The sequence below is a fragment of the Centrocercus urophasianus genome, unplaced genomic scaffold, assembly GCF_019232065.1.
Source record: "Centrocercus urophasianus isolate 14NV4802_14NV808 unplaced genomic scaffold, USGS_Curo_1.0 seq_18, whole genome shotgun sequence".
NCBI lineage: Eukaryota > Metazoa > Chordata > Aves > Galliformes > Phasianidae > Centrocercus > Centrocercus urophasianus.
Genome location: NW_024884733.1, coordinates 11,349,488 through 11,375,073, shown reverse-complemented (window position 1 = coordinate 11,375,073; position 25,586 = coordinate 11,349,488). Strand labels below are relative to the sequence as shown.

The window sequence follows — 25,586 nt, the reverse complement described above, 5'->3', positions numbered from 1 at the left end:
CATAAGTTTTCTGACACTTCTTTTTGTGGTTTGGGTTTTTTTTCTCTCTCTTTTTTTTTTTTTTTTTTGTCTTTTTTTTTTTTTTTTGTCTTGCTTGCTGATTTGTTCATTAGCTTTGTCTATCGCTATGGCAAAGGCAAATATCCTTTGGAAGGAAGGCCATCTTCCCTCCTCCACACTTCCTTTGGGACAGAAAAGAATGAACATCAGTTTACTGCACCTGGACAGAAAGACCCATAGGTCTCAGACTATATCACACTCTGGCAAAATTGCCTGAGGAGCAGATTGTTTGCCACATCAGCAGTACTTACCATTGCTCTACTTACACGGAGTAATAGTCAACAGCGGATGCTGAAGACTGCACATAAAAGGCCAAGTTTATCATTCAGTGCTTCAAATAATTTCCTTATTCACACAGGATATCATGTACCGTTACTTGAGATATGACTTCCTTCTTTAGGTTGTGTTATTTTATTGCAAATATTCTTCCTTCAACAGTGGGGGGGGAAGGGGGGGAAAGAAAAAAAAAAAGAAAAAACCTAGGCAAAAAAGAAAATTATAGGAAGAGTGGTAAACATAAGAGCATATGTATTTGTGGAAAAAAAGAAAGAAAAAAAAAATCCAGTATTTTATCTTTTAAAAAAAAAAAAAAAAGAAGTTTCTTGAAAGTTTCCCAACTAAAATGTACCATGTAGTCATAGAGCATTATTACATGAAATCAAAACACAATTAATACAAGGAAATGCGAAGCTCTTGACTGGAAATGAGATGAATGCTCACTGATAAAGGCATAATGCATGCTACTCTTCAGATAAGAAAAATAATCTTCCTCATTTCACCTATGCTGTGATATTCATAACATTGAAACCTAATGTTTATGAGAATCTACAGGATAAAATACTTGTCATGAAACAACTGTGGGCTTTCTTGCTGTGCTTTCCTTTTGTTTACTTAACATACATACACTACATTTAGCAGCAGGATTTAGAACAGTTTTATTGAATTTGAATAACTGTGAGAGCTCCCATGCAGATGCCAACAAGTAAACAGATATACTGCAAATATCCTACACTTAGGTGTTTATATCTGCAGTTTGATCCTATCATGTTATATCCCTTTGCAAAGATTTTCTTTCCCCCTTACAGTATGCCCTTACTATAAGCCCTGCCCTAATATTGTAAAAATGTTCTGTATTATGTGAGACTTACACAGATGTTAATGTTTAAGTCACACATGTACTGAATAATAATATACTAAAATATATATACACCTAAATCTTCAAATATTGTAATTTCTTCTGGAGTAAGTTTTTACTTAATGATTTACATCTATACTACTGACTTTCTACCTCCCATAAGTTATCTTCTACTAAAGCTACATAAAATATAAATGATTAATTTCCTAGTGTCACAGTAAGTGCTAGGTCTGTGTTTATTTTTTCACCATTAAGAAATTATACAGGAAGAAAGAGGAACTCAGGTCACTACAACAATGAGTTCATTGGTCCTGTTCCTCTAAGACAAGAAATTTATAGTTGAAATTACCTCAGATTCACTGAATTGTATGCTCATTTATAAATATGTTTTTTTCACTTCACTGGTGAGTGCCAGTGTCATCAGCTTGTAGGTGTGTATGCAAATGGAGTCTGTGCTGTTTCCAATGGAAACTCCCTGTTTGTCTTTGCTCAGTGGAAACATATGTCTCTGTTCATGTTGGGATTAAAATACTCACCATACATGAACTAAACCAAAAAACAAAAGACCCACCTTTAAACAATAAGAAAACAATATGACATTCCAATTTTTACTGGAATCCTTCTAAACAACTAAAATGCCGAACCAATGTACCGACACATTGAATTTTGCCAGTATTCAGAAGTATTATATCAGATACAGGGCAAATAACCCCCATACAAAAGTAAATAGGCAGCTCAATCTCAATATCAATTTTTCTAAAAGAAATTGTTAGAAGAATATTTTCAATTACATAAAATAATAATTCATGCATATCTTGCTTTGACTTCGACATAATTGTTGTGTATGTACCTGTAAGAGGCATGTAAGCAATTGATTTTTTTTCCCCGTGTAAGGCATTTTAGTCTCTGTCATGCTGTTATTCATTTTGGGAGTTCACATTCTAGCCAATTAATAATAATGGATATAGTACTCATTCAGAAAAAAAATAAAGGCAATCAAGACATAATGCCATTTTTGTATTTCCTTCTCTACAGAGAAACACATAATCACAGTGATTAGGCCATACAAATATTCAGGAGATTTTCTTCACGTGAGTCCTGTAAAGTTATTGGCAAGGATCATCACTTGCTGTTGAATTTTTTCTTTTGTTTTTTTTTGGACCATTTCAAAGAAGATAAAGCCTTCCCTTCCTCTGGAAGAACTGCAGAATTGTGAATGACTGCCAAGAGAAACAGACTTTGCTGGGAAAAAAATAATGTTAAAACAATGCAACAGGTCATTGGAAGTTTCCCTCCAATATTTCTTAAACGGAACCATTTGAGAAGGCCAGGGAGGTAATTTTTTCACTTGAAGTAATAAAGAACAAATAAGATTTAAATTGACTTTTAAAAGGAAAAATATTGTTAGGACAGTTGGAAACTAAATACTATTACACAGCAGAGGGCTGCTACAATCTGTTCTCCTAATTCATGAAATATGTCACTTTAGTCAGCTTTACTCTGCGTCCCTAACTGAACAAAAATCTTCCAGGCCTAATATAACTGAAGTAACAGTAGTAGAAAATGATTGGGGACAGCCGTAAGTACATGCAGTATATCTGGTATTACATGCAATATATCTGGTACTATTCCACAGCATGAGCTTCAGGAATTAAAAATGAACTGTTTCATGTGAAACACAATGAGAAAAATAGGTTTTAGTAAAATACATGCATGACACTTGTTAACAAAACATATGGAAAAAATTCCACATTCTGCAAGATCTCATACATTTCAAGACTCCATACTATGCCATAGTACATGGAATGGAGCAGTTCCTAAGAATTTCTTTAAGTTTCTTAGTTAGAAGAATGCCACATATGGGGGCAAGTCAACTTGCTGTCATGCTGCATTCACAAAGAGATTGCTCATGCATTCCTTTGCAATTATTATTTACACATAAGTCTAAGTAATGTATAGTCAATGCCCAGAAGAACAATTTTAGTCCTGGCTTTTTGTACAGCTTTTTTGAGCAACATGTTTTTCATCTTTCTTGAAAACATTTTTCCAAGTAACTCACTTAATGTAATTTCCAAGTTTTTGTTTAATTTTGATGTCTGCTTCAAAAATGTTAAAAGTATGTTTGTTATATCAACATCAGCAAAATATTAAAATATTGAGGAAGAAAGACATAGAACTTCAAATGTCTATGTGACAGTCATTGAAGCAGAGGCATCTCAAAGAACCATGTCAAAGAACAGTAGATGCTTTCAGAGTCCCCACTCTGAACCAGCTCCCTGTTTTCCAAGGCTTCAACAACTGATAAATACTAGAGGGCTTGCCTTCATGAAATTCATCTTATTACAGGCTACGCCATGTTTATAAACTCTTTCAATCACTGAAATTAAGCTGCCATGCAGCTATGAATTCTATGCAAATTGACCATTGCGTACACACCAGATCAGAAGCTGATATGAACTTACCAGAACAAAAGAGCTGTCTTCTCATTTCCACTGCATAGCATTCCAAACTTCTGAGATTAAAAGAAAAAAAAAATAATCATTAAATTGAACTCGTTTCCTAGCTATTGATGAGTATGTTCATTCAGATGTAAAGTTAGCATTTGACTTCCAACATGCTCATTAAAACCTTACAGGTGTATTTACGGAAACACAGCCTCATAAGATAACAGCAATTAGTCATGGATCAAGTACTGGTAATAAAAATGGAAGTGCTTTGTACTTCCAAACTTGATCTAGCGAATATGACTACTGCTAAAAAAACTGTTTCATAGAAACTCCCACAGCAACAGCTATATGTAGAAACAACAAAAAAAAAATTACATATTCAAATTCTGCACTGACACGACTTGTTAAAACAAAATCTGTCTCATGGTCCCTTCCAAAGTACATCTCTTGTTTTAGTCCATTTTCTCTCTCTGGTAAAGAGAGAATGACTCAGGTTTTTATGAAACCAAGAGAACAGACACTTTTTCCAAAGTTTTTAGGAAGTACTACCTTTCCCAGGTTTTGTCTAAGCTCTCAGGATAATTTTCAATGGTCTCAGAAATTTCTTTGGGTAAAATAAAAATGTTTAAGATAATTGTTCTCAATATGTTTCAAACTCTATAATCTTTCAATTTTATTTTTGCATTTCTTTTCAAAGTCCTCACACAATGGTTTTCAAAATGCAGCCTCAAATAGCAGGAAATTTCATTAGGCCTATGCTGCTTTATACTTTAATCACTGACTCATAGACTGGTTTATGTTGGAAAGAACCTTAAAGAACATCTAGTTCCAAACACTCTGCCACAGGCAGATTTGCCAACCACTATATTAGGCTGCCCAAGGTCCTATCCAAACTGACCTTGAATGTCTTTAGCATCCACAACCTCTCTGGACAACCTGTTCCATCACCTCACCACCCTCAGAGTAAAATGTTTCTTTCTAATATCTAACCTAAATCTCCCCTCTTAATTTAAAGTCCTTCTCGCTTGTCCTATCACTGTCAGGCCATGTAAAGAGTCGGACTCTTTCCTGCTTCTAAGTTCCCTTCAAGTACTGGAAGGGCACAATGAGGTCTCCCCGGAGCCTTCTCTTCTCCAAGCTAAACAAGCCCAACTTCCTCAACCTTTCTTCACAGGAGAGGTGCTCCAGCCCTTTGATCATCCCTGCGGCCCTCCTCCTGACCTGCTCCAACAGCTCCGCATTCTTCCTGCATGAGGGTCCGCAGGCTTGGACTCCACATGGGGCCTTACAAAGGCAGAGTAGAGGGAGCAATCACCTCCCTCTCCCTGCTGGCCACCCCTCTTTTGATGCAGCCCAGGGTACCGCTGGCCTTCTGGCTGCAAGAGCACACTGCTGGCTCATATTCAGCTTTTTTTCCCAACAGGATTCCCAAGTCTTCTTCATAGGGCTGCTCTAAACAAGTTTTTCTCAAAGTCTGTATACAATCTGGGATTGTCTTGTTAAACCTCATTAGATTCTCATGTGCTCACTTTTCAAGTGTCCAGGTCCCCATGGATGGTGTCCATCCTTCCTATTGGGTCAACTGCACCACTCAGCTTGGCATCAACAGCAAACTTGCTGGGGGTACACTCAATTCCACTGCCTGTGTTATTGATAACAATGCTGAAGAGCACCAGTCCTGAGACTGATCTTCGAGGGGACTCATGACCATTCATGACCAGACTACTTGGAAGCAGAGCCACTGACAAAACCTCTGGCTACATAAACCCAGCCAACTAATTATCCACCTAATAGTCCAGCTTTCAAATCCACATATCTCCAATTTAGACATAAGGATGTGGTGCAAGTCCATGTCGAAGGCTTGGCACAAGTCCAGGTAGATGACATCAGTTGCCCTTTGCTTTTCCACAGACGCAGTCACTCCATCACAGAAGGCCACCAGATTGGTCAGGCATGATCTGCTTTTAGTGAAGCTGTGCTGGCTGTTCCAGATCACCTCCACATCTTGCCTTAACAACTCTCTCAGGAGGATCTGCTCCATGATTTTCCAAGGCACAGACATGAGGTTCAACCAGCCTGCAGTCCCCTGAGTCTTACTTTCTCCCTTTCTTTAAGGGAGTGATGCTTCCCTTTTTCCAGCCAAAGGGGACTTTGCCTGACTGCTATGATTTTTCAAATATGATGGAGAGTGGCTTGGCAACTACATCAGCCAGTTCCTTCACAACACAGGGACACGTGGCACCTGGCCCTACAGACTTGTACACATTCAGCCTCATAAGGTGGTCTTGGCCTTGCTCCACTCTTACACTGGGAGGGATTTTTCTCCCGTGACTCTCACTTAGATGCTCAGGGACATGAAAGGTGTGAGAAGCTGGACTGTCCATGAAGACTGAGCCAAAGAACTTAAGTACCTCAGCCTTCTCCATGTCCATTGGAGGCCGGCTCTCCCTCTCATTTATCAGAGCAGCTACACTATCCTTTGCCTGCCTCTTCTGCCTTATGTATCTAAAGAATCGCTTCTTTTTTTTCCACATCTCTTGCCATGTTCAATTCCATCCACACCTTGGCTTTCCTCACTCCACTCCTGCATATCTGGACAGGATCCCTATATTCTTCCCAGAACACACATCCCCATCTACTAGTGACGATCTAAAGATAAATAAGTTGATTAAATTTGATTCAAATATATAAATCCTAATCTGCCCCTGTTTACTGTCTAATTTAGAGTACAAGAATTCAAGCAGGTTGATGGGAATTACTGTATTTTTCCCTATGGAAGCTTTTTGGCTTTGAGAAACTATCAATAAACACTATTTTGAAAGCATCTTAATAAATCTGCTGAATTTTATGTTTTTAGTGCTACCATTTTCCTTAGTAATCATTTTGGATCACCTTCTAAATAAAATCTGATAGTTCTCAGCATCACATTTCATATTTTCTGAAAGTTTTAGATATATTTTCTAGCTTTGAGTCATTATCTTTCTGTATGCATATGAATGCCTGTATACATAAGCATTTTACAAGTACAGTTGAAAACACAACTTCTCGAGCCTGCTTATATTAGTTTTTAAAAGACATAGTCAGTATTTCATCAAATTCTACATAAAATACACTGGTATTATCAAAGTCCCTTCTGGATTAAGATGTTCTTGAAAACACACGTCTGCAAATTTTAACCTGTTTTTATTTAAAACAAACCAACAATCTTACAAAAAGATAGCTACAAAGTGAAATATACCCCTGGGAAGAGGGGTGTCCCTCTGCAAAGTAGTTTTTCAACACTGCAATGGCAAACGCCCCAATTTGATTTGGCAAGTTTAAAATTGGGGAAGCCCTGTTTGAAAAGTACTTGAAAGATCTACTTCTCACATGCATATACTTCTCCATATACACAAAATTGTTCTCAAGCTCAAAGGAACTTCTTCACTACCACTTCCTTCTTGACTTATCACATGCCTCAGCAGCCTCTGGTTCCCAGCAAATGCACTTTTGTCAAAGGAAACAGCAATAAGCTAAAATGATAAAGGCAAGTTGTCATTCTATCCTTAGCAAGTCTGTGTAATACCAAATCTTGGCTATTCTCTTTTGATATAACATTTTTAAGAGCTAACATTTACACTCACACTTCTGAACGTTTCTTGCAGAAGAGTCGCTACAGGTATCTGGGCTCTCATCTTTAAAATTTCCTTTCGTTCATCAGGAAGTTAATAGTTATTCAAAACCTCTTCTTGCTGGTATTTAATTCTTCACCTCATTTTCAGCATTGCAGTTTGACTACCTTTCTCCTTAATTATGAAGCCATCTGCAACTTCTTATACTAGTGTTTCAGCACATTCCATTTGCATATTTATTTTCTCTAAATTCTGCCAAACTTGTTTTTTAATTTAATGATCATTTTTTACACCAGTCTCACAATTTCTGCTAGCATAACTGATCTTGTGTCTTTTTCCAGTCCTTTCAAGATCACAGAAACAACACCCTTGTTTCTTTTCCAGTGTGCCTTACCAGAAGTAAGCTTCCAAAATTTTGAATTGCAGCTCATCTCCTACTCAGCTTGATGAAAATCTCTCTTTCTCCTTTGTAAAATTTTCCTCACTTATACTTGAAGTGTTAGCAAAACCACTCAGCTGTCTACTTTTTCATAAGCCATTAATGGTCCAAGCTGCTATTGATGTATCTGGAAGACTTCCAATGGGTACAAATAGTAAAGTAACTATATTTCGTAGCATAGCATTGGAGGGTATTTAACCTTTTTACATTTATTATAACTTCCAGTACTGAATTCTCAAACTCTTCGCTTCCAAATTCTTCCCAAATTTAGTCTTAAATTACTCACCAGTATTGCGTAAACATGCTATTGTTCTCTTCCTGCTGAGTTCCTCCTGTCATTCCAGCTACTTCATTAGCACAAAAATAGTATAGTTAAGTTGATTAAGATTTCCTACTATTCTTTCTTTCAGTAATCTTGTTGGAAATGCCCTCCCAACTGAGACAGAAAACTGGAACCAAAAAAAATCTAAGACACCGAGTATGAAAACTTCTATAGAAGAACAAAAAAAACCACGAAAGAAGGAAGGAGAGAACAAGGAAAGAAAAAGAACAAATAAAATCAGTGAAGGAATTAGTTTCATTTTATTACATACTAAAGGCTCATATACACCTAAAGAGCTTTGTGAGAAGTCAATGGTATCACTAAGCAAGTCTACATGAGGTTATAAAAATGCTGTAAAACACTCCTCTCAGTTGTTGGAGCATTAAATAATGAAGTCACAGATTCTCAGTAACTTACAGGCTTGCTGCAAAAAATTTTAGCTAGCTTTTTACTAAACCAATCACATCTTAATAATTCTGAACATATGTTTTGATCGTATGAACTAAGAGCAGACAAATATTTACTGAGGTTTGAAACTGGGAACACCCTTGCAGAAGTGAGGAAAAGAAAATCATCACTTCTTCACTCCACTACTGCGTTATAAATTTACTTACATAAAACTAACATCAGAGTCACAGATGAAGTGGAATGTTTAGAAATACAGAGAAATGAATTTCTGATGTTTTGTGGAGATAAACAGAAGTTTACAGAAGGGGCCTGTATTATTCCAAAAATCCAAAAATAATTTAACTATTCTTTCCCAGTAAAAAAACCTAATCTCTTTGAGATGTTCATCCCTTCCATAGTGTCAGAATTTTTCTTTTATTTATCAAGAATACAGTAAGACTGAAAGAAAATGGCCAGGCTATCACCTGCCTCATCCAAACGCTGCAGACAGCAGAGCAGACACGTGGAGGTGAGGCTCATTCTCCAGCTTGTTCTACTGATGAGGGAACATTCTCTTCTTTTTTCCTTAGGTCTCACCTGTGTTGGAGTAAAGCTGTTTGTAGATGCTTGGACTTACAAAAGAAATACTGTAGTTCAGAGCACGAAACCACTCAGAGCTTAGACTTGAGGAGAAAACAGAAAGAGTGTGAAACACAAGTGAGTAACAAGTGGGAACTTTGAGGCCCTGGAAAGAAGGCTGCTGCTCATAGGAAGGCGTCTTCCAGGTAGTTGAGGAAGCTGTGGCTGATTTCAGAGCTGTAAAGAAAACAGATGCTTGGACAGACAGACTGGAGACATTTGCATACAAGCTATTACTACAGCCAGCAAAATTAAGTTTCAATGGAAGATGTAAAGAAAGACATTCCACAAAGTGTCTCTTTATCTACAGTTGCAGTAGTAGACTCGAAGGCTGCATCCAAAACAGGCAAGCAGAAAACTAGTTTTCAGCTCTTACTCTTCTCTGCAGCCTGGCTCCCTCCAGAAGTAACCTGGAAGACAAGGCATAGCTGAATGATTGCAACTGTGTTAAAGTATCCATGGAAATACTGAGTACCATTGGGAACCTCTAATTTTCAAAGGAAATAAAAATATATCAAATATTGACAGAGTATTGAAAGAAAACAAATAAAATAAAAATATAATGCAACACAATTTGGCATCTTCCAGAAATGTTAAACAAACAAACAAAAAAAAATTAACAGAAGGAGGCTTTTAAGCAGAAAAGTGATTTTTAAAAGTTGCTACTGCAATATAGTTGCATTTACAATGACCAGTGCTCAGAATCAGTAAGTAGAAGAATACTACTCCAACTAAGGAGCCACTTCAACACCCCATCTACTACAGTGTTACATATTTATAACACATTCCTACTATCAATCACAGTGCTTTCATAATAATTAGTAATTGCTCAAACTCACAGCAATTAACACTCTTTTGAAACATTAGCATTTTCATGTACTCTCTCAGTCTTTATGCAAGAAGGCTCACAAAGCCACACTTCTGTTTCACAGGCCCCTGCTTGGATTTCCTCCAAATAGGCAGCATTCAAAATGTAACCATCCTACTATTTGTATTTTATAAATATGTTGCTGTTTCCCCTTCCAATATGCTGCTTTGACAAACAATCTTGTGGATAAATTTGTGCAAGGACAGTGAGCTAAAATGAGAAGCTTTCAATGCAAAGTAAGCAATTTAAAAGCATAGCAATTTTTAAATTTTTTTTTTTTTTTTTTTTTTTTTTTTGCATTCTCACAGTTGTAAAATGCACTGAATTTATCAGCTCTTGTTCAATTCTGTTCACCTATAACACTAAATTAAAAAAAACCAACACGTGGGATTTCTTGCTGAGTGTACTTTTTAGGGTAGTTGCTGCAATCCAAAATTAGTACTTTGTTTAGCATCAGCAGTTTCTCAAAAACAAATACAAAGTTGACAGTTATTTTTAAGAATTTGCTGCATGACATGTTTATTAAATATAAATAATACCAACAAACATGAAGGAGATGCACTATGTACAGTGTTACAGGAAACAGAAATCAGAACAAGGAGACTTTCCTATCACCAATAACTAGACATAGGACCTCTATTGTCTATTTAAAACATAGGGAAGAGTCTGCTTCCTGTCACCATGCATGTATTTTGCTCCATATACAACACGACCCTTGACTTACAGTAGGCATTAGAGAACTTCTGGGCTTCCATTCAGTTGATCCATTTGAGACTGAACCTGCAGAAGGTTCAGCCAATGTCAGCACTACTTTAAAACAATTTGAAACACCAGAAAAAAAAAAGAAAGAAAAACTCTGAGTTTCCTTGAGTTCTTGGAGGAAAGCATTTGAATGACAGAAAAAGAAAATAACAGAAGTATTGTTAGGTCAGACTGTACTCTGCAAATGGCCCTTCTTATTGCTGAGTCAGCACAGCACAAAACTTACAGCTATATATATATACTAGCACTATTGCATTCCTTACTGCCTCTGAAGGCTTGAACCTGAAGTCAGTTCTCAAACGGCATTGCACAGAACAGTCTCCTTGAAGGAGAAAACTGTGATTCCCATAGGATTAAAAAGAAATCCAAAAAATCAATAATGGTCTTTAACAAATTAGCAGTATTTAATTAAGAACAAGACTCACAATCTGCCATGTGTTAATGAACACTGGAGGAATTATATCAATCACCATAGGATGCTCATGTGCCTGTGCAAGTGATGGCAGTTCAATTCAGTGCAAACACTGGGCAAAGCAGGAAGTTTGTGGGGTTTCAAGAAGGTACTCACAAGAACTGGTGTTTTTCACATGTTATTGGCAGAAGGAAAAGATTTTGTAATCCGTTATAATCTATTCTGAATTTTCTTCCTAAATCCCTCCAGTTAGCCATTTCAGAAGACATCAGTTTTCCTCCTAAAACTTCAATATGACCTCCTAGTACACTAATAGTAAGCACAGGGGCTAAAACAAACTGAATCATCAGATACACAATAGAGTAGGCACTGGTAAATTCACTGGATTTTTAAATGGGAGGAAGATCTCAGAAATGGTTCTTCTGGAATTCATTTCACTTTATTTATTTATTCATTTCACTTTATTTATTTATTTTAAAGCAAAGTGCCACACTTGAAGCAATGGACTTTGGTCTCCGCTAGCCCAAGGGAAAGCTATTCAAGAACACATTTGCTCTCATAGCCTGGTTCTTCAAACTTCCAAACTCACAGCCAATGAATATGGATCTGCTTCTCTGCAGGCTTCCTACAAACTAACCCATTTCCTACACCTTCTGTTTACAGATGATTCTCTCCTGTTAAGCCTCCCCTGAAGCATCTCTTATGAAATTCCTTCCTGTGGCCTCCCCGCATTCATTTCGGTTACATCTACCACCTCAGTTTCACTCAAAAGGTGATTTGTTCTTCTGTTCCTTCCAACTCCATTTTGTTGTCTTCAGTCTTATTCCTCAGCACCATTGCTCTTCAAGCTGGTAGTCTTTGGTATTATTTGTAGAAAAGCTTACAATTGTGTACAGGTTAAAATTCTGTCATTCTATTAAGCCTTTCACTTCATCTTCCTTGTCCTTTTTATAGGCTCCCTTGAAGTTCCTCAAGGGCCTTCCTACCACTGACTAACTTCAAAGCATTTCTGGCACTTCCAAATCTGTTATGCAGCTTTCCACACCTTTACTATCACTGAAGGGACAGTACAATATCCCATGGCTAACTTCTGCCATGATAAAATACTACATCAGCCATTTGTTGCATGTTTTGTTACGGGTGCATGTTATGTTTGCACATTAACTACTGAATTCCTTAAAGTAAAAAAACAAATAAGTAAGCAAGTAAGCAAACAAAAAAAGCCCTAACAAAAACAAAACAACAAGAACAACAAAACCCACAACCTTTTCCTATAGCAGAACTCAGTTCAAACACAGCAATTTCTCAGTGCTGGCCCCCTCACTGCTGATCAAAATAATAGTGTTGACAAAGCCTGGAGGCTGGCTTCACTACAAACTCAAAGGTATCTGGCTGCCTGGATGTTATTTATTTTCAACTGCTGAGACTCCCTCTAAGCTCAAAATTAAATAAGACCTCCTCAGATTTCCAGAGCTTAGGGATATTTTTGTTTAAGTGTTTTGATTTTTGTAACAACTTTGGCATTCTTACTGCCCAACTGTACCCCTAAATACCAATCAGAGGCAAAGTAGCGGTAAAGAGGTCAAAGCTCTGCTTGGCCTTAGAATTTTAATGAAAAATTTACTAATATATTCTTGTCTGACTAATAAAAGTATAAATGGAGGAACAATGTGCATTTGCTAACTAAAAATGACTGCAACTTAATTTTGAAATTGTTCTATAAATAGTGAAAAGAATGAACAAATGAAAGTGAAAATATATGTATATAAAGATAAATTAATGATTGTCCCATGGTAACTACTCCAGATATTTACTTGTACAACATTTATAATTAGCAATGGAGGTCTCTGTATCTCCATTCTTAAAAATTCAAAGGAAAGTTTTATAAGTGGATCTGGATTTAATTTTTTCCCCTTCAACTTCCCAGACCACATCAGATGTCTTTCCTTAACTGCACAATGCAGCACACAGTTTACCTTCTTTCATACCTACTCGCATCTTTGAGCAGAAGCATTTGCTTAAAATAAATAAGCATAAGGAATGCCATGAGAATGGTGCTCAACATATTTCTCGCAGTTTTACCTGTGTAGGTAATCTTAAAGCCATTCTACACCCATAGTCTTCTCTTTCCTGTCCACATGCTTGAACTTAAGTTTCCTAAGCAATTCAACTTGTTGCCTACGTTAAAAACCAAAAGCTAAATAACTGCCTCAGTGGAAATCATGTTCTTCCATTTTAGGAATTCTGACCCTGTATTTGACAATACCTGGCTTTTAGACCAGAAAATCTGCACGGGTTCATCTTGCTCCCCCGACAGCAGCACACGATCTCAGGACCGCAGCGCCATCTAGCTTCTCTTTTCCTGACCTCAGTATCTGTGCTGAGCACAATCATTTGACATCCCGGGGAGCCATTAATATAGCTTTCAAGATAGCCTTGGTTATTTATGTAGGCATACGGCTGAAGAAGGGGGAAGAGTTACTCATTGAGCTCCTCAAGAAACTCCTCTGATAATTCATTCTTAAATGGGAGACAAAGTATGTTTTGCTTTGGAACACATCTTACTCCTTTCCTCCAAAGTTGAAAACCAAAATCCATACCAATGCTTGGGCAAACTACCCACACCTCTGCTGAAGCTCTGGCCCCATACCAATACTAACACAAACTTCGCAGGACATCAAGGGCAACATGACTAAATCCTTTCACATTGCTGAAGGCAGCTGTCTCTTAAAGAAGAATCTGTGTTCTCAAAGGAGCAATATTTGAAAAGATCTGAAAGATCCCCTGGCGTGCCAAGAAAGGAAAAAACAAAATAAACTCTTTCTGCTCAAGTGGGGAGGAAGGGTGGAATCTGTACCTCTTCCATTAGTAACAAAGGCTTTTTAACAAGAATTGCAAAGCAGGCATGAAATAATCTACCGTAACTCCTTGTTACAAGCTGTGTGAAATAGGAACCCTTTTTAGGGTAATGGATTTCTCTGTATTCACCTGGACCTGACACCCACTCAATGCTTTCTTTTGTCTTTGGTTTTGTCTTTGCAAGATGTGCAGGATCTAACAACAATTCTGTAACTCTATCAAGCACACAGCAATAAATCCAGAACCTTTAGCAAAGGCACAAGCTCATAAGAAAGCAGAACAGCAAATAAAGTTCCTCTGGGTCTGGCTCGTACCCTTGGCAGCTTCTGATGAGCTGGGAATACATGAGAGCCATCCCAGAGTTCTTGATCTTTCCTCCCAATTCACCGATGAGTTCTTCACTGCTGGGATGGATATTTCCTGCTCATAAGCACAGTTCCACTCGTCAAAACTAGCATCACTACATGAACTGCTCTGACATTCGACAATGGTGAGCAGTGACACAGCCAAGTCTTCCAGTCCTCACTTCAGAGAATGGCCAGTTAAAAATTCCCATGAAATCAATCAAACTTATTACACAATTAGTAACAACCTAGGCCTTAAGCCCTATATAATGAGCAAACTAATTGAAATTCCACTGCCCTGTGTACTCTTTCATATAGTGTAAGTGCCTCTGAAGATATGAGAATAAATGTGCTACTCAGCATGGAAAAAAAGGCATAAATTAGCACATTTTAAAGGGTTACAGCAGCTGTGGAATTTTGCAACTGGCTTGTATGCGGGAGAACAAACAGGCAGCTTCTCTCTTTTGTGCTGGCTGGCCACAGTAACATACTGGGCCACAGGCAAACAGCTGTCTGATTCCCAAAATACACAGCGTGCAGTCCTCACTGCTGACAGCATCCACCAGCAACAGAAACCCTTCCTGAATACCTACAGACAATCTCACACCACCAAAGGTTATAATCGAAACTCTTGGCAGCAGTGTACAAAAAAAGTATTTGCACAATAGGGATCTATGTCACCCTAGGAATGGCTGGCATAGAAGCAGCTACGTACATTCCTGCTTGAAATCAAACACTGATGTAAAAATATTACCAAAAGTGCATTGGAACAACATATCAACATTCTTTGTTTTAAAATCAATGGAAAGTCAGATCTCAATATAGTACTGTGCAAGGGAGGAGAACAGGAAGCAAAATAATACTGTAGTATTTCTATGGATATCTTATTAAAATACTAAAAACTACATGCCATTTTATCCTGACTGTGGTGACCACGATTATTTTCAAGTTACAGATACAATTAACACATAATCAGCTATTTTACTCAGTAGTTTAGCATAGTATTTATCGTGTTCGATGTTAGAAAATGGTTACAAGATCCTTAGTTTCACATGCAGTGGGTTTTTATTTTGAACTGCTGCTTTATTTTGCGTTTGCACTCAGAGTGGCATTCACAGAGATTCCTCCACACAGCTTCTTTGAAACCATTTCATACTTGGGAAGAGAACTACTTTATATATTTGTATAAACATGAGAGGAGATTGTTTTTCTTTAGAATTAAATAAACAGTTGTCTCACAAACCTAAAATAAAACAGATCGATGACAGCAAGAAAATCTGAAGAAGATATCAGACAATGACATTCAATTTATTCCCCGAGTTCTTCCTACAGCGATCAGCTCGCGCTGTGGTCTCTTACACCCCAGCAAGGCTTCCCCTGCCCGCCCCTGCTGCCGCATTCCCACAGTGCGGGGGCTCAGACCCTGCCTCTGCTTTCCCAGTCAGTTCTGGGTGCCAGGGGTTGCCATCCCCTGCCACAGGAGACGCTTTAGATGACCAGGCTGAATATTTGGGGCATTCTGCAACGGATCAGATCACAAAAAGGATTGGGCTTATCTGACACACGCTGCCAAACAAGTTTTTAAGTGATTTCATTGATCTCAGAGTAACAGCTGCAGTCTTTTATATTCTTAAATTCCAAAACACAGACAAGGAGCTATTTAGCAAGGGACAAGAAGTTTTTCAAGTTTTGTTTATCTCAAATAAGCAAAAATGTAGTTTAAATGGCTATTTTTTGTTAGTTTAATACAGACATATCAGTATGTAATTTACCTTGAATGTTAGTAACTTGGAAATAGATTAGTTCTCCCTCAAAAACCTCAAAATGCATTTGTGTTTGGGCCAAGGCCAAACAAGAGATACTACCATCTCGAAGATACATTTTTAAGCATAGTATGACTGCATCACAGAAGGGACTGTAATTATAATCTTGACATTATCGTAGCGACCATGGTTGCTATCGGGTGACAGGTATAATAATCATTAGACAGTACAATAGCAATATTTAACGATGCATGAGATAGAAGAAAATGAATTCATGCCTTTAATTCAGTTCAGATCCATCATTTCTTACATTGAGTGTGAACTGCCTAATCGCGCAAGTATGTACACAACAGTTACAATACACAGCAAGATGTCTACTGCAAAATCCAGAGAGCTTACATTCACTCATCGTACTCACGATGAATTTTTGTGTTCCTGTTTATAGCTTTTCATTAACATAGGTAGTCCTACTATCTTGCTTTAATACCATACAAAAAGCTGATTGTCACAATAAGAATTATGAAAAGTGCCTTTGCCTTGATGTCAAACAAGAGCAGTAGTGAGGCTGTGCTTTTTGTTTCCCCAGGTTGCATGCTACCAAACTTGCTCATTTCATCAGCCTTAATAATGCCACAAACTGAAAAAATGACCTAGAGAAAAGGAAGATATTTGTTCAAATGAAAGAGGCGTAACTGTGCTCACTAGAGGAGCTAACATGGCTGCACATTTCAAATCCTGCAAGATTTTACCACTACTTTACAAAGAAGGATTAATTGAATGAGAAATGTTTATGGAAAAGAAGACTCCTGTGGTAAAGCTATTCTAGCATGTACAGATGAAATGCAAGGGATGACATGCAACAGAAGACAAAGGAGTCTCAAAGGTAAATATGAAATATCTTAACAATATTTCTGGATATTACCTCTGCTAAACCTTGCTGCACCTGTCTCCACAGCTACAAGACTGTTACAGCCACATCGCTAGATTTCAGAATGAAAAATATTAAGTTTATAAGAAATCAGGAAACAGCACGTATGAACTGATCAAAAAGTCAGTGTCAGAATCTCAAGGGTGAGAAGAAGGTGGCTGCTCCAGCACAGCAGTGCCTGAGGTGAGGCAGACGAAGGGCAGAAGACAAAAAAGAGGACATCTCACTGCGACGCCTCAGTGGAGCAAACAGGAAGGAAGTCTGTGTAACGTTGTTCAAAACTGGTGACTGCCAGCTTCACCAGATTTCCCTCTCAAAACTCTTCTATTTAAAAATAGATTTCTTTTGATGCTAATGCTCACTTTGTTGAGCGTTAGTATTTCAGGCTGGCATTGCGTCCCCATCATATCATCAGCTTCAGAACAAGTCAGGCTACAGCTCCTGCCTGATGCATATTTGCATTTTTAATTCTCCGCTGAGAATGTCACAGGACAAGTGAGCCCTGCAGACAGCCTGAAGACAGCTAGTAAGAATTTTCCATCTGAGATGTCTGCTTCACAAAACTACAAATAAAAAGTAAGGTACCCCAAGGACCGTCCTGCCTGCATCTCCCCGCAGGCCTACATCTCCACTTTCTTCTCTCAGCTCTCTCTGAGCCCTCAAGAAGAAAGAGAATGGAACACAGAGGTCACATCCTGTTGCAAACATCACATTTCACACTGACTTTACTGAGAAGCCCATTTTTGCACTGTAATTATTCACAACTATCAATACTTTTTCTAACCACAGCATCACAAGCAAACAGTACTAGGGTGTCGATTCAGAAAACTGGCACCCAAAATGGCAAACAGGACAGCCTCCTATAGAGCGGCTCTGACAGCACCCCCCTCCAGCAGCTGCATCCCTTGGTCAGGCTGCTCCCAAACACAAGGCATCTTTAGTCTTACGTGGAGCTTCTGAATAATAGCATCTAGTCTTTGTCCCTTTTATCTTGGTCTCTGAACAACAGGAGCTAGTTAATGAGAATCACAATTCTTTCTTCATTTGTGTCTCTTTTCTAATTCATATTAAAAATGGGTTTAATCTGCTGTCGCCTCTAAAGGAGCTGGAAAACTTCTGAAGCAGAATTTCAATCAACAGAAGCAAAGAAAAAAGGCATTTAAAGAATACTATGCATTTTTGCCATTCCCTGTTTCAGTCCTTTTCCCAGAAACCCGAAGCACTGAGCCAGAACAGCTGGAAGTAGGCTTGATTCAGCAGTATTCTGTTTCAGTTCCTTAGTTTCAGGAATAACCTGAACCCCTGGCTGGAGCAGGCGCCAAGCAAAGACTGCACTGGAAGCCTCCCCATGCTGATCTCATAGCCACTAATCAAACAAGGTGGTCTACACTCACAAAACAGACTCATTTACCTTTAATTTCATATTTTCCAGCCTCAAGAGCCCATTAGGTTACCTTGTGTGGCAATAGGTTTGAAAACTTGCACAGAAGCATGTATTCTGTAACAAGGTCTCTTTAGAAAAGTCAGCCATAATGAACACCAACTACAAAAGGTTTTTCTCCAGCCTTCAAACTATCTCTAACTGTTTTTCCTATGTAAACACTTTTTTTTCTTTTTTTTAAACAGCTTTAATAAAAAAATGAATACTTGTAGTATAGACAGTGTTTGTCCACTATGGAACAGAATGAAAAAAAATCTGCAATGGCTACTCAGACTTAGGTAGAAACTTAAGTCTGAGGGACTTGTCCCTCAGTTTCTCAGGTTTATCTTACATTTGTCTCCCTAAGCTTACACTGCTCAAGGAGTCATTCCCTGCCCAGCAGGACTGAGAACTTTTCTCTTAGTGAAGGAACCTACAGAAAAAAAAACCCTGAAGAAAGCAGAAAAGAAAGAAAGAAAAGGGACTATTACCTTAGTAAAATGATGACAGTGCATGGGAAGGATTGACATAAAAGAGCAAAAACGGTAGCTTTCTTAGAAGTCACGAGAAAAGCTATTTTCGCTGCCATTTGGAAAAGGGACTTGTGAGTTTAAAGAATACTGCAATAATCTAGTTATGTGATTTAAGATGAAATAGAAAGCTAAAGTATATGTTGTCACTTTTTCTTTAATGAAATGCTACACTTAAATGTCTTCATTTGAAAATAATCTGTATGTGGGTTTTTTTTTTTAAAATAGCATCAATCTGGTAGTCAGGAAAAAAGGTTCACAGTGTGCTTGTGGCAGAACGGATCCGGGGGATTGCTAACATCTTATTTGTGCCTACATGTCCAGCAACGTCGCTAGGCGTAAGAAGGCTGGTCCATAAGAACACTAGTGTAACGCACACTGTTAGTCTCTTTTGATTCCAGAGATCAATGAAAATTTGCTGGTGTGTGAGATACTTTGCAAAAAGAAAAAGTTGGGAATACAGTTGTGCATCTCACCTATTAAGAAAGTGTAGGCAGAATCCTGTTTCCACACCCAAAGAAGGACCCAAACAATCTGAGAGGGTCTATTTCACCATAAACCCTGCCCTCTGTCAGCTTTCAGACTTACTTCTGTACTGTTTCTCAGGCTCACACTGTCACCGGCCCTGCGCTGCCATCTTTATCTCCTGCCCACTAGATCCAGCCTCACTTTGCTGCTTGTGCATTTTTACTTCTCTGTTGATGGCAGCAAGTGTCCAGCTCTGGTGGAAGCCCGTATTACTGAACAGAGCTCAATGGCTTTTTACATCTATCACAAATGTAATAACTTCACAAACAGCCACTGAAAGCTTTTTCACAAATAGCTGGATTTCTGCCTTAGGTTATTGTTCTGAGGCATCACAATTTTACCCCCATAGAGCTGGTTCTAGAGAGAGGCTGTGTTTGTGCACAGGCAGATCACAAAACACGTGACTATATTACAGGCAAATTTACAAGGCCACAAAACTAAATGACTGCTTCAAACCAGACCAATACAACTGGACACAACCTATCCAGGTGTTACTGTTGGCTGCTCTTGTTTCCAGAAGCCCTGAGAAAATAGCAAAGGAATAGGCACCAAGTGCACACAAAGAGTGCAACAGATCTGTACTACAATACCATAAATTCAACATTTGGACAAAATTACAGCCAATGCCTGATATTTATGAAGCTGAGCAGTCATTGTAGGATGGGGAGCTTTAGGCCTCATTCACTTTGATTGGCACAATGTCAGAGCAAAGCAGAACTTCACTTGACTTGCCAATAGAATTTCCCACCATCCTCCTTTACATCTTTTGAAAGATTGGTTGGTTGAACAACTTTGAAGGAAAATTTTTAGAAGTACAGATGTGCCTTGTACCTGCAAATTTAAAGGACAGTTGGCAATGTACCCCTGGCACCTGTACATTAGCTGTGTGAATATGACAGAAATTCATACCGAAGAAAAGTTACTAGCAAAGGATTGCTAGCACCCCTGGAAAAAGGAAAGCAGAATACCAAAAACTGAGTCAGATCAATTGTTTCAGTGAAGGAGCAGTAACACAGACCAAGAGAAAATGAGTTAAGTCGAGCTTCCATTGTTACCGTATTTAAAATGCTGAAATACAAGGATTATGGCTGTAGAAGAAGGCATACAAGACTTTTACGAGCAGTAACTTCTCAGAGAAACTGAGATCTTAATTTGAGATAATTACTCTTTTTTGATTACTTTAAATTAAAACTCTTTCTGTGTAATACTATTTAGGTCACCTGAGTGTAATAAAACAGTCAAAGATTCACAGTCAAACTTCCAAAGGGATTTCCAGCTGTTCTCTGGAAGTAATGCATAGCAAAAGGATAGCTGAACGAAGTTTTGTACACGATGGCATTTTTTAATACATCTTGCATTTAAAACACTGTCTATATAAAACACAGGCATCTCAAATTAAACTTGCATGCTGTTTGACACGGGATGAAACCCAGAAGTTTGTTATAATGTTTGGCCACTGAATTCCAAAACAGGTTATTGCTTTTATCCCAGACTAAATAGTCAAAAACACAGAGGGTGTTTGCTAATTCATTATTTTAATGTTTGTCCTTTGCTGATAGTCCCAGTACTGAGCTTTGCCAACTGCCTTCAGTTCCTTCAGCTGTGCTGGGAAGTGGTGATTCTCCTCCTGTCATGGGTTCCAGCTGAAGAACTCCTTGTAGCAGAATCAGGTCTTAGCCCCAGGCGGCCCTTGGCTTAGCTTTATTTTGGCAGAGATACTGAATATTTTCCAGAATTGGTATAGGTGTGGTTGGCAAATTCTCCAATTCTCCATTTGCTGCACAAAGCCAGCAAAAGCGCAATCCCTGTGATTAGGATGTGAGATTACAGCAAGGATATATACTCTCCAAGACAGATGCACTCTGGTGATAAGATAAATCTTGTACATCTTTCATGGCCACATTTCCTTCCCAGCCCCTGTGATCTTTCCGAAGCTGTCACGCAGGTGGCATGCTGCCTCCAAGTAGGGGGAAGAAACTCTCTAAGCCTCAGATTCTAGGAATCACAGAATCGTAGGGGTTGGAAGGGACCTCCAGAGATCACCGTCCAACCCCCTGCCAAAGCAGGTTCCCTATACCGGGTCGCACAAGATGCCTGTCCAGGAAATTTCTGTTACTTTTCTACAGGTGCTTCTAAGTGGCTGAAGCTGCTTTCAAGATGTGGATACATTTTCAGGAAGACAAGGAATGTCTCCTAAGTTTTCCTTAAGACTTTACATCCTGTCTTTGCCAAACCCCAACCTCAAGAATCTTTTCTGTGATAACAGCAACATCTTTTACTTTAGAAAAATAAAACATTGGTATGAAGATTTTTAAATACACCAACATATCATAGAATACTAATACGTCTGAGATTTGGGGAAAAAAAAATGAAATTCTTTCCTTCCTTCAAAAGCAACTTCTGTTGAAAATTAAGCCATATCAGGCAAGATAATTTTAGTGTGGAGCACTGTAAAATATGGCCAAGCTATGCTATACCTGCTGTATTTGTTTCTTCTTTATAGTCTTAGTATTCAAACATTCTCGAAAGAGCTGTCAAACTCATATTCATACTTGCCACCCAACGTAACAAACTTTTTGCACAGAACTCTGCTGTGCTCCAAGAACAGAACTGCCCTCTTCAAGTCTTTCATGCAAAAGGCGAAGGGTGCCAGGTACGAACAGCACAGAACAACGTCTGAGGCAGGAAGGGGGAGGACAGCACTCAGTGCAGCCCCACGCCCCTCACCGCCCCGGTAGGACACACTGTTTATATTTAGCAGAAGCTGTGAAATCCCACTGCAACAGCAGCGCATGTAACAGAAACACAAGCTGGTAGCAAACATGGTAAGTTCAGGGGGCAGCACTCATCTCCGCACTGCCAGACACTCTGCAGAGCGCATCTCCACAGGCAGAGGCCTTTGTCAAAGTAAGGAGCATTTAAAAATAAAACCAAACCCAAACGAGAAGACAAAAAAGATGTCTGTTTTTAACATTTTCCACAGATAGCATCACCTGAAAGTTTAGATGGGACAAGGAGAGTCCTGCATGGAGCACAGAGATGAAGTAGGGTACAGGAAATGGCTCTGAAGAGACTCGGGGTGCGGAGGGCGTGATGGGACACCCAGCAGTGCTCACAGCCAGCCCCGTGCTCAGCGCTCGCTCGAATCACTCTTTCAAACGCCGACAGGATTTTATAATCAATAACAAAACCTCGCACCACGTCTCAGAGCCCAGGTGTCTGCCTCACCTTGGAACCGTTAAAGCTGAAACGCAGTACCTCACAGTGCCATAGTTACCCGGCATCGCAATTTCTGCCCGCGCTGCTGCTGACTGGAGCCCAGCCGGCGTCCTGCGGGCCGCGCTGAGGCGGGGGCAGGGAGGGCAGGCGGCCTCGGCACGGCCTCGCCTTAGCCCCAAACCCTTCCCTTGGCGAAGAAGTCGGAGCCCCGGGCCGCCTGGCCTCGGAGCAGCAGAGGGATAGGGAAGAGGTACGCGGAACCAGGAAGGAGCGACGAGAGCCTCGCAAAGGCGAGGAGCTGCCGGGAGAGGTTCCGGGTCGCGGCAGCGAGGCGCGAAGCCTGAGGAGAACCGCGGCGCGCGACGGCGAGCGGCGGGAAACGCCTTGAGGGCACGAGCTGCGAGCTCCCGCCCAGCGCGGCGCGTGCCCGCGGGCGCCCCCTGGCGGCGGGGCGAGGAGCCCTCGGCCGGGCCCCGGGGACCGCTCAGCGCGGTGCGGCGCTGCCCGCCGTGCTCCGGCGCCGCGGCAGCTGTGGGCAGGGCGGGGCGGCGGCTCCGGCGGTGTGACCGGCGGCGCGTCGCGGAGCGGTGGAGGAGCCCTCGGCGCGGGGCAGGACGGAGCGCGCGGCCCGGCGGAACTCCTCGCTGCGCCAAGTGTAGAGCAGCGGGTTGAGGGCCGAGAGCGAGCAGAGCAGCAGCCAGCTGGCGGCCTGCAGCGCGGGCGGAGCGGGCCGCAGGAAGAAGCCGAGGAGACTGACCCAGACGAGGGGCTGCGTGCCCAGCAGGAAGACGCAGCAGAGCAGCAGGACAGAAACGCTGCTGAGGCGACGCTGGGCGCGGCGCGGCGGCGGCGGCGCGGCGGGGAAGGGCAGCTGGTGCAGCAGGTGGAAGTTGAGCACGCTGACCCGCTTGGCGCTGCCCCGCACCCGGCGCACGATTCCCAGATAGCAGTGCAGCAGCAGCGCCGTCTGGGCCAGCACGGCCAGCGCGAGGAACAGCGCGGGGTAGCGGGAGCTGCCGTCCGTCTGCCGCGGGGGCGGTGTTGGGGCGGGGCCCGGCGTCCAGAGCCCGGGCAGGAGCGGTAGCAGGAGCAGCGCCAGCGCCCAGGAGAGCCCGATCATGCAGCCCGTGCGCCTCCGCTGGTACAGGGCCTGGTAGACGTTGGGCAGCTTGGTGATGAGCACGTACCTGTTGAAGGCCACCAGCAGGTGCGAGGCCAGGGACACGGTGAGGCCGAGGCCCAGCAGCCCCTCGCGCAGCAGGCGGTACTCGGCCGAGCGGAGCGAGGAGGAGTTCGGGGGCAGCAGCCCCAGCACGGCCTCCTGGGGCATCCACAGGGCGCACACGCTCAGGTCGGCCGCGCAGCCGTTCACGATGAAGGCGTTGCTGGTGGTCTGCAGCTTCTTGAAGGAGAAAACCAAGTAGATGACCATCACGTTGGACAGAGTCCCTGAGATAGCCAGGACTGCATAGAGCAGCGAGAGGAAGATGCGGGTCCCTGAGGAGTCCTCCCAGAGCAGCAGCAGGGGCGAGCTCGCGCTCCAGGAAGAGGCGTTGGGCATCGCGCTGAGTGAAGCTCAGTTCTGACTTCTCGTAAATCCCATCCTCATCCAGGTCAGATCCTGCTGCGGCAGCCCCCCGCTGAACACGAGAGATGATGTGCGGGCGGGGAGCTCAAGGCAGATTTCAATCATATGAGCTGCGAGTCCAGAAAATGCAGTTAGCAGTAACGACCCGGAGAAGAACGGTGTCCAAGGCAGATAGGTGGCAGGAAATCCCAGAGGCTGGAGCTAGTGAAGGTGGGTCCATAGGGTGCAGATGGCTGTAAGCAAACCAGAGCGTGGCTGAGGATTCTGTAGCTGTGAAAATGCCAAAAGCGGCAGCACCTTGCAATCAGTAGCAGAAACGGCAGCAACTGATACAAAGCTTTGCAGTTCCTCCTGTGACACAGTACGTACTCTGTATATCATTCCAGGAAGATTCAGCCCTTCCACTCTTCATGAATTATTCAGCAGATTTTCATCTTGTTAAATCAAGAAGAAAAAAAAAAAAGAAAAAACCCAAACCCAATCGCGCTCCAGAAATACTGGAACTACAGAGTCTGACTCTCTTCTCGTTGCTGTACCGGTTTCCTTGTTCTCACCCATTTACACGACTTTCATTTTTCAGCAAGCTTTCAAACTAGTGTCAGTCACTTCTGTCTGAAATACAACACATTTACTGTAGCGACTTCTCTACTAGACACTGAAGCTGTTTCGTTCTGATCGTATTTTTGTTAAGCAAAAGCATACTGTCTTTCTGTAAACATTTTTAGAACTGCTCTTTTAAGAATATAGCTTCCAAATTAAATCTTTCAAACATTATAGATGCACAGATTCCTGGTAAGACAGCACTTTATTTTGGGAAGCTGGTCCTCAAACTCCACGTCCTGCATAGAGGGTTCAGCCTTTCTCATCTAGTGGGACATCCTGCATCACTAACCCCCTGGAGGTGAGTGTTGGTATGTCTAGGTGCACAGGTAAAGTGGAACCAGCATGGACTTTGAAACAGTGGCATACACCCAAATCAATTCCAAAAGCACCTTCCCGCAGAACTGAATGAAAGGCTCTCACAGTCCAAAGGCTGGTTGGAAAGCAGGGCTTGGCTCTCACTTTCAGGATGGAGAATTAGTGCTGGGATTCTCGCAGGTACGCTTCGGCGCTTTGCTCAAACAGCAACAAAACACTAACTGTCCTTAACCTCAGCAAGGTTTAATAAGAAACTTGAGTAAAACAATTGAGATTTCTTCTTAAAAGCATTTCAGAACAGGAATGGCAATTAATTTTGCAGTGAGTTTAAGTGAGAAGCTGCTTTTCTAAGGCTTGAAAAGTAATTACTTCAGCTGGTAATATATTATCTGTATACTGACCAAGAT

At 41.0% G+C, this 25,586-nt stretch overlaps 1 protein-coding gene and 1 long non-coding RNA gene across 2 annotated transcripts; both read right to left on the bottom strand.

Moving 5' to 3' along the window:
- Nucleotides 1–332: 332 nt before the first annotated feature.
- Nucleotides 333–8,162, bottom strand: LOC122161040. Its single transcript, XR_006169066.1, has 3 exons — nucleotides 7,979–8,162; nucleotides 3,658–3,707; nucleotides 333–489 (listed from the first exon to the last, which is right to left on the bottom strand). It is a non-coding gene; the product is annotated as an uncharacterized LOC122161040 (long non-coding RNA).
- Nucleotides 8,163–23,157: 14,995 nt separating this feature from the next.
- Nucleotides 23,158–24,234, bottom strand: GPR88 (G protein-coupled receptor 88). The gene has a single exon (XM_042819770.1). It carries the CDS (start codon nucleotides 24,232–24,234, stop codon nucleotides 23,158–23,160), a length of 1,077 nt encoding a protein of 358 aa, XP_042675704.1.
- Between the last annotated feature and the right edge of the window lie 1,352 nt (nucleotides 24,235–25,586).

What these genes read in the sequence shown, in the direction of transcription:
- GPR88 (XM_042819770.1), bottom strand. Translation starts at nt 24,234, where the DNA reads ATGCCCAACGCCTCTTCCTGGAGCGCGAGCTCGCCCCTGCTGCTGCTC.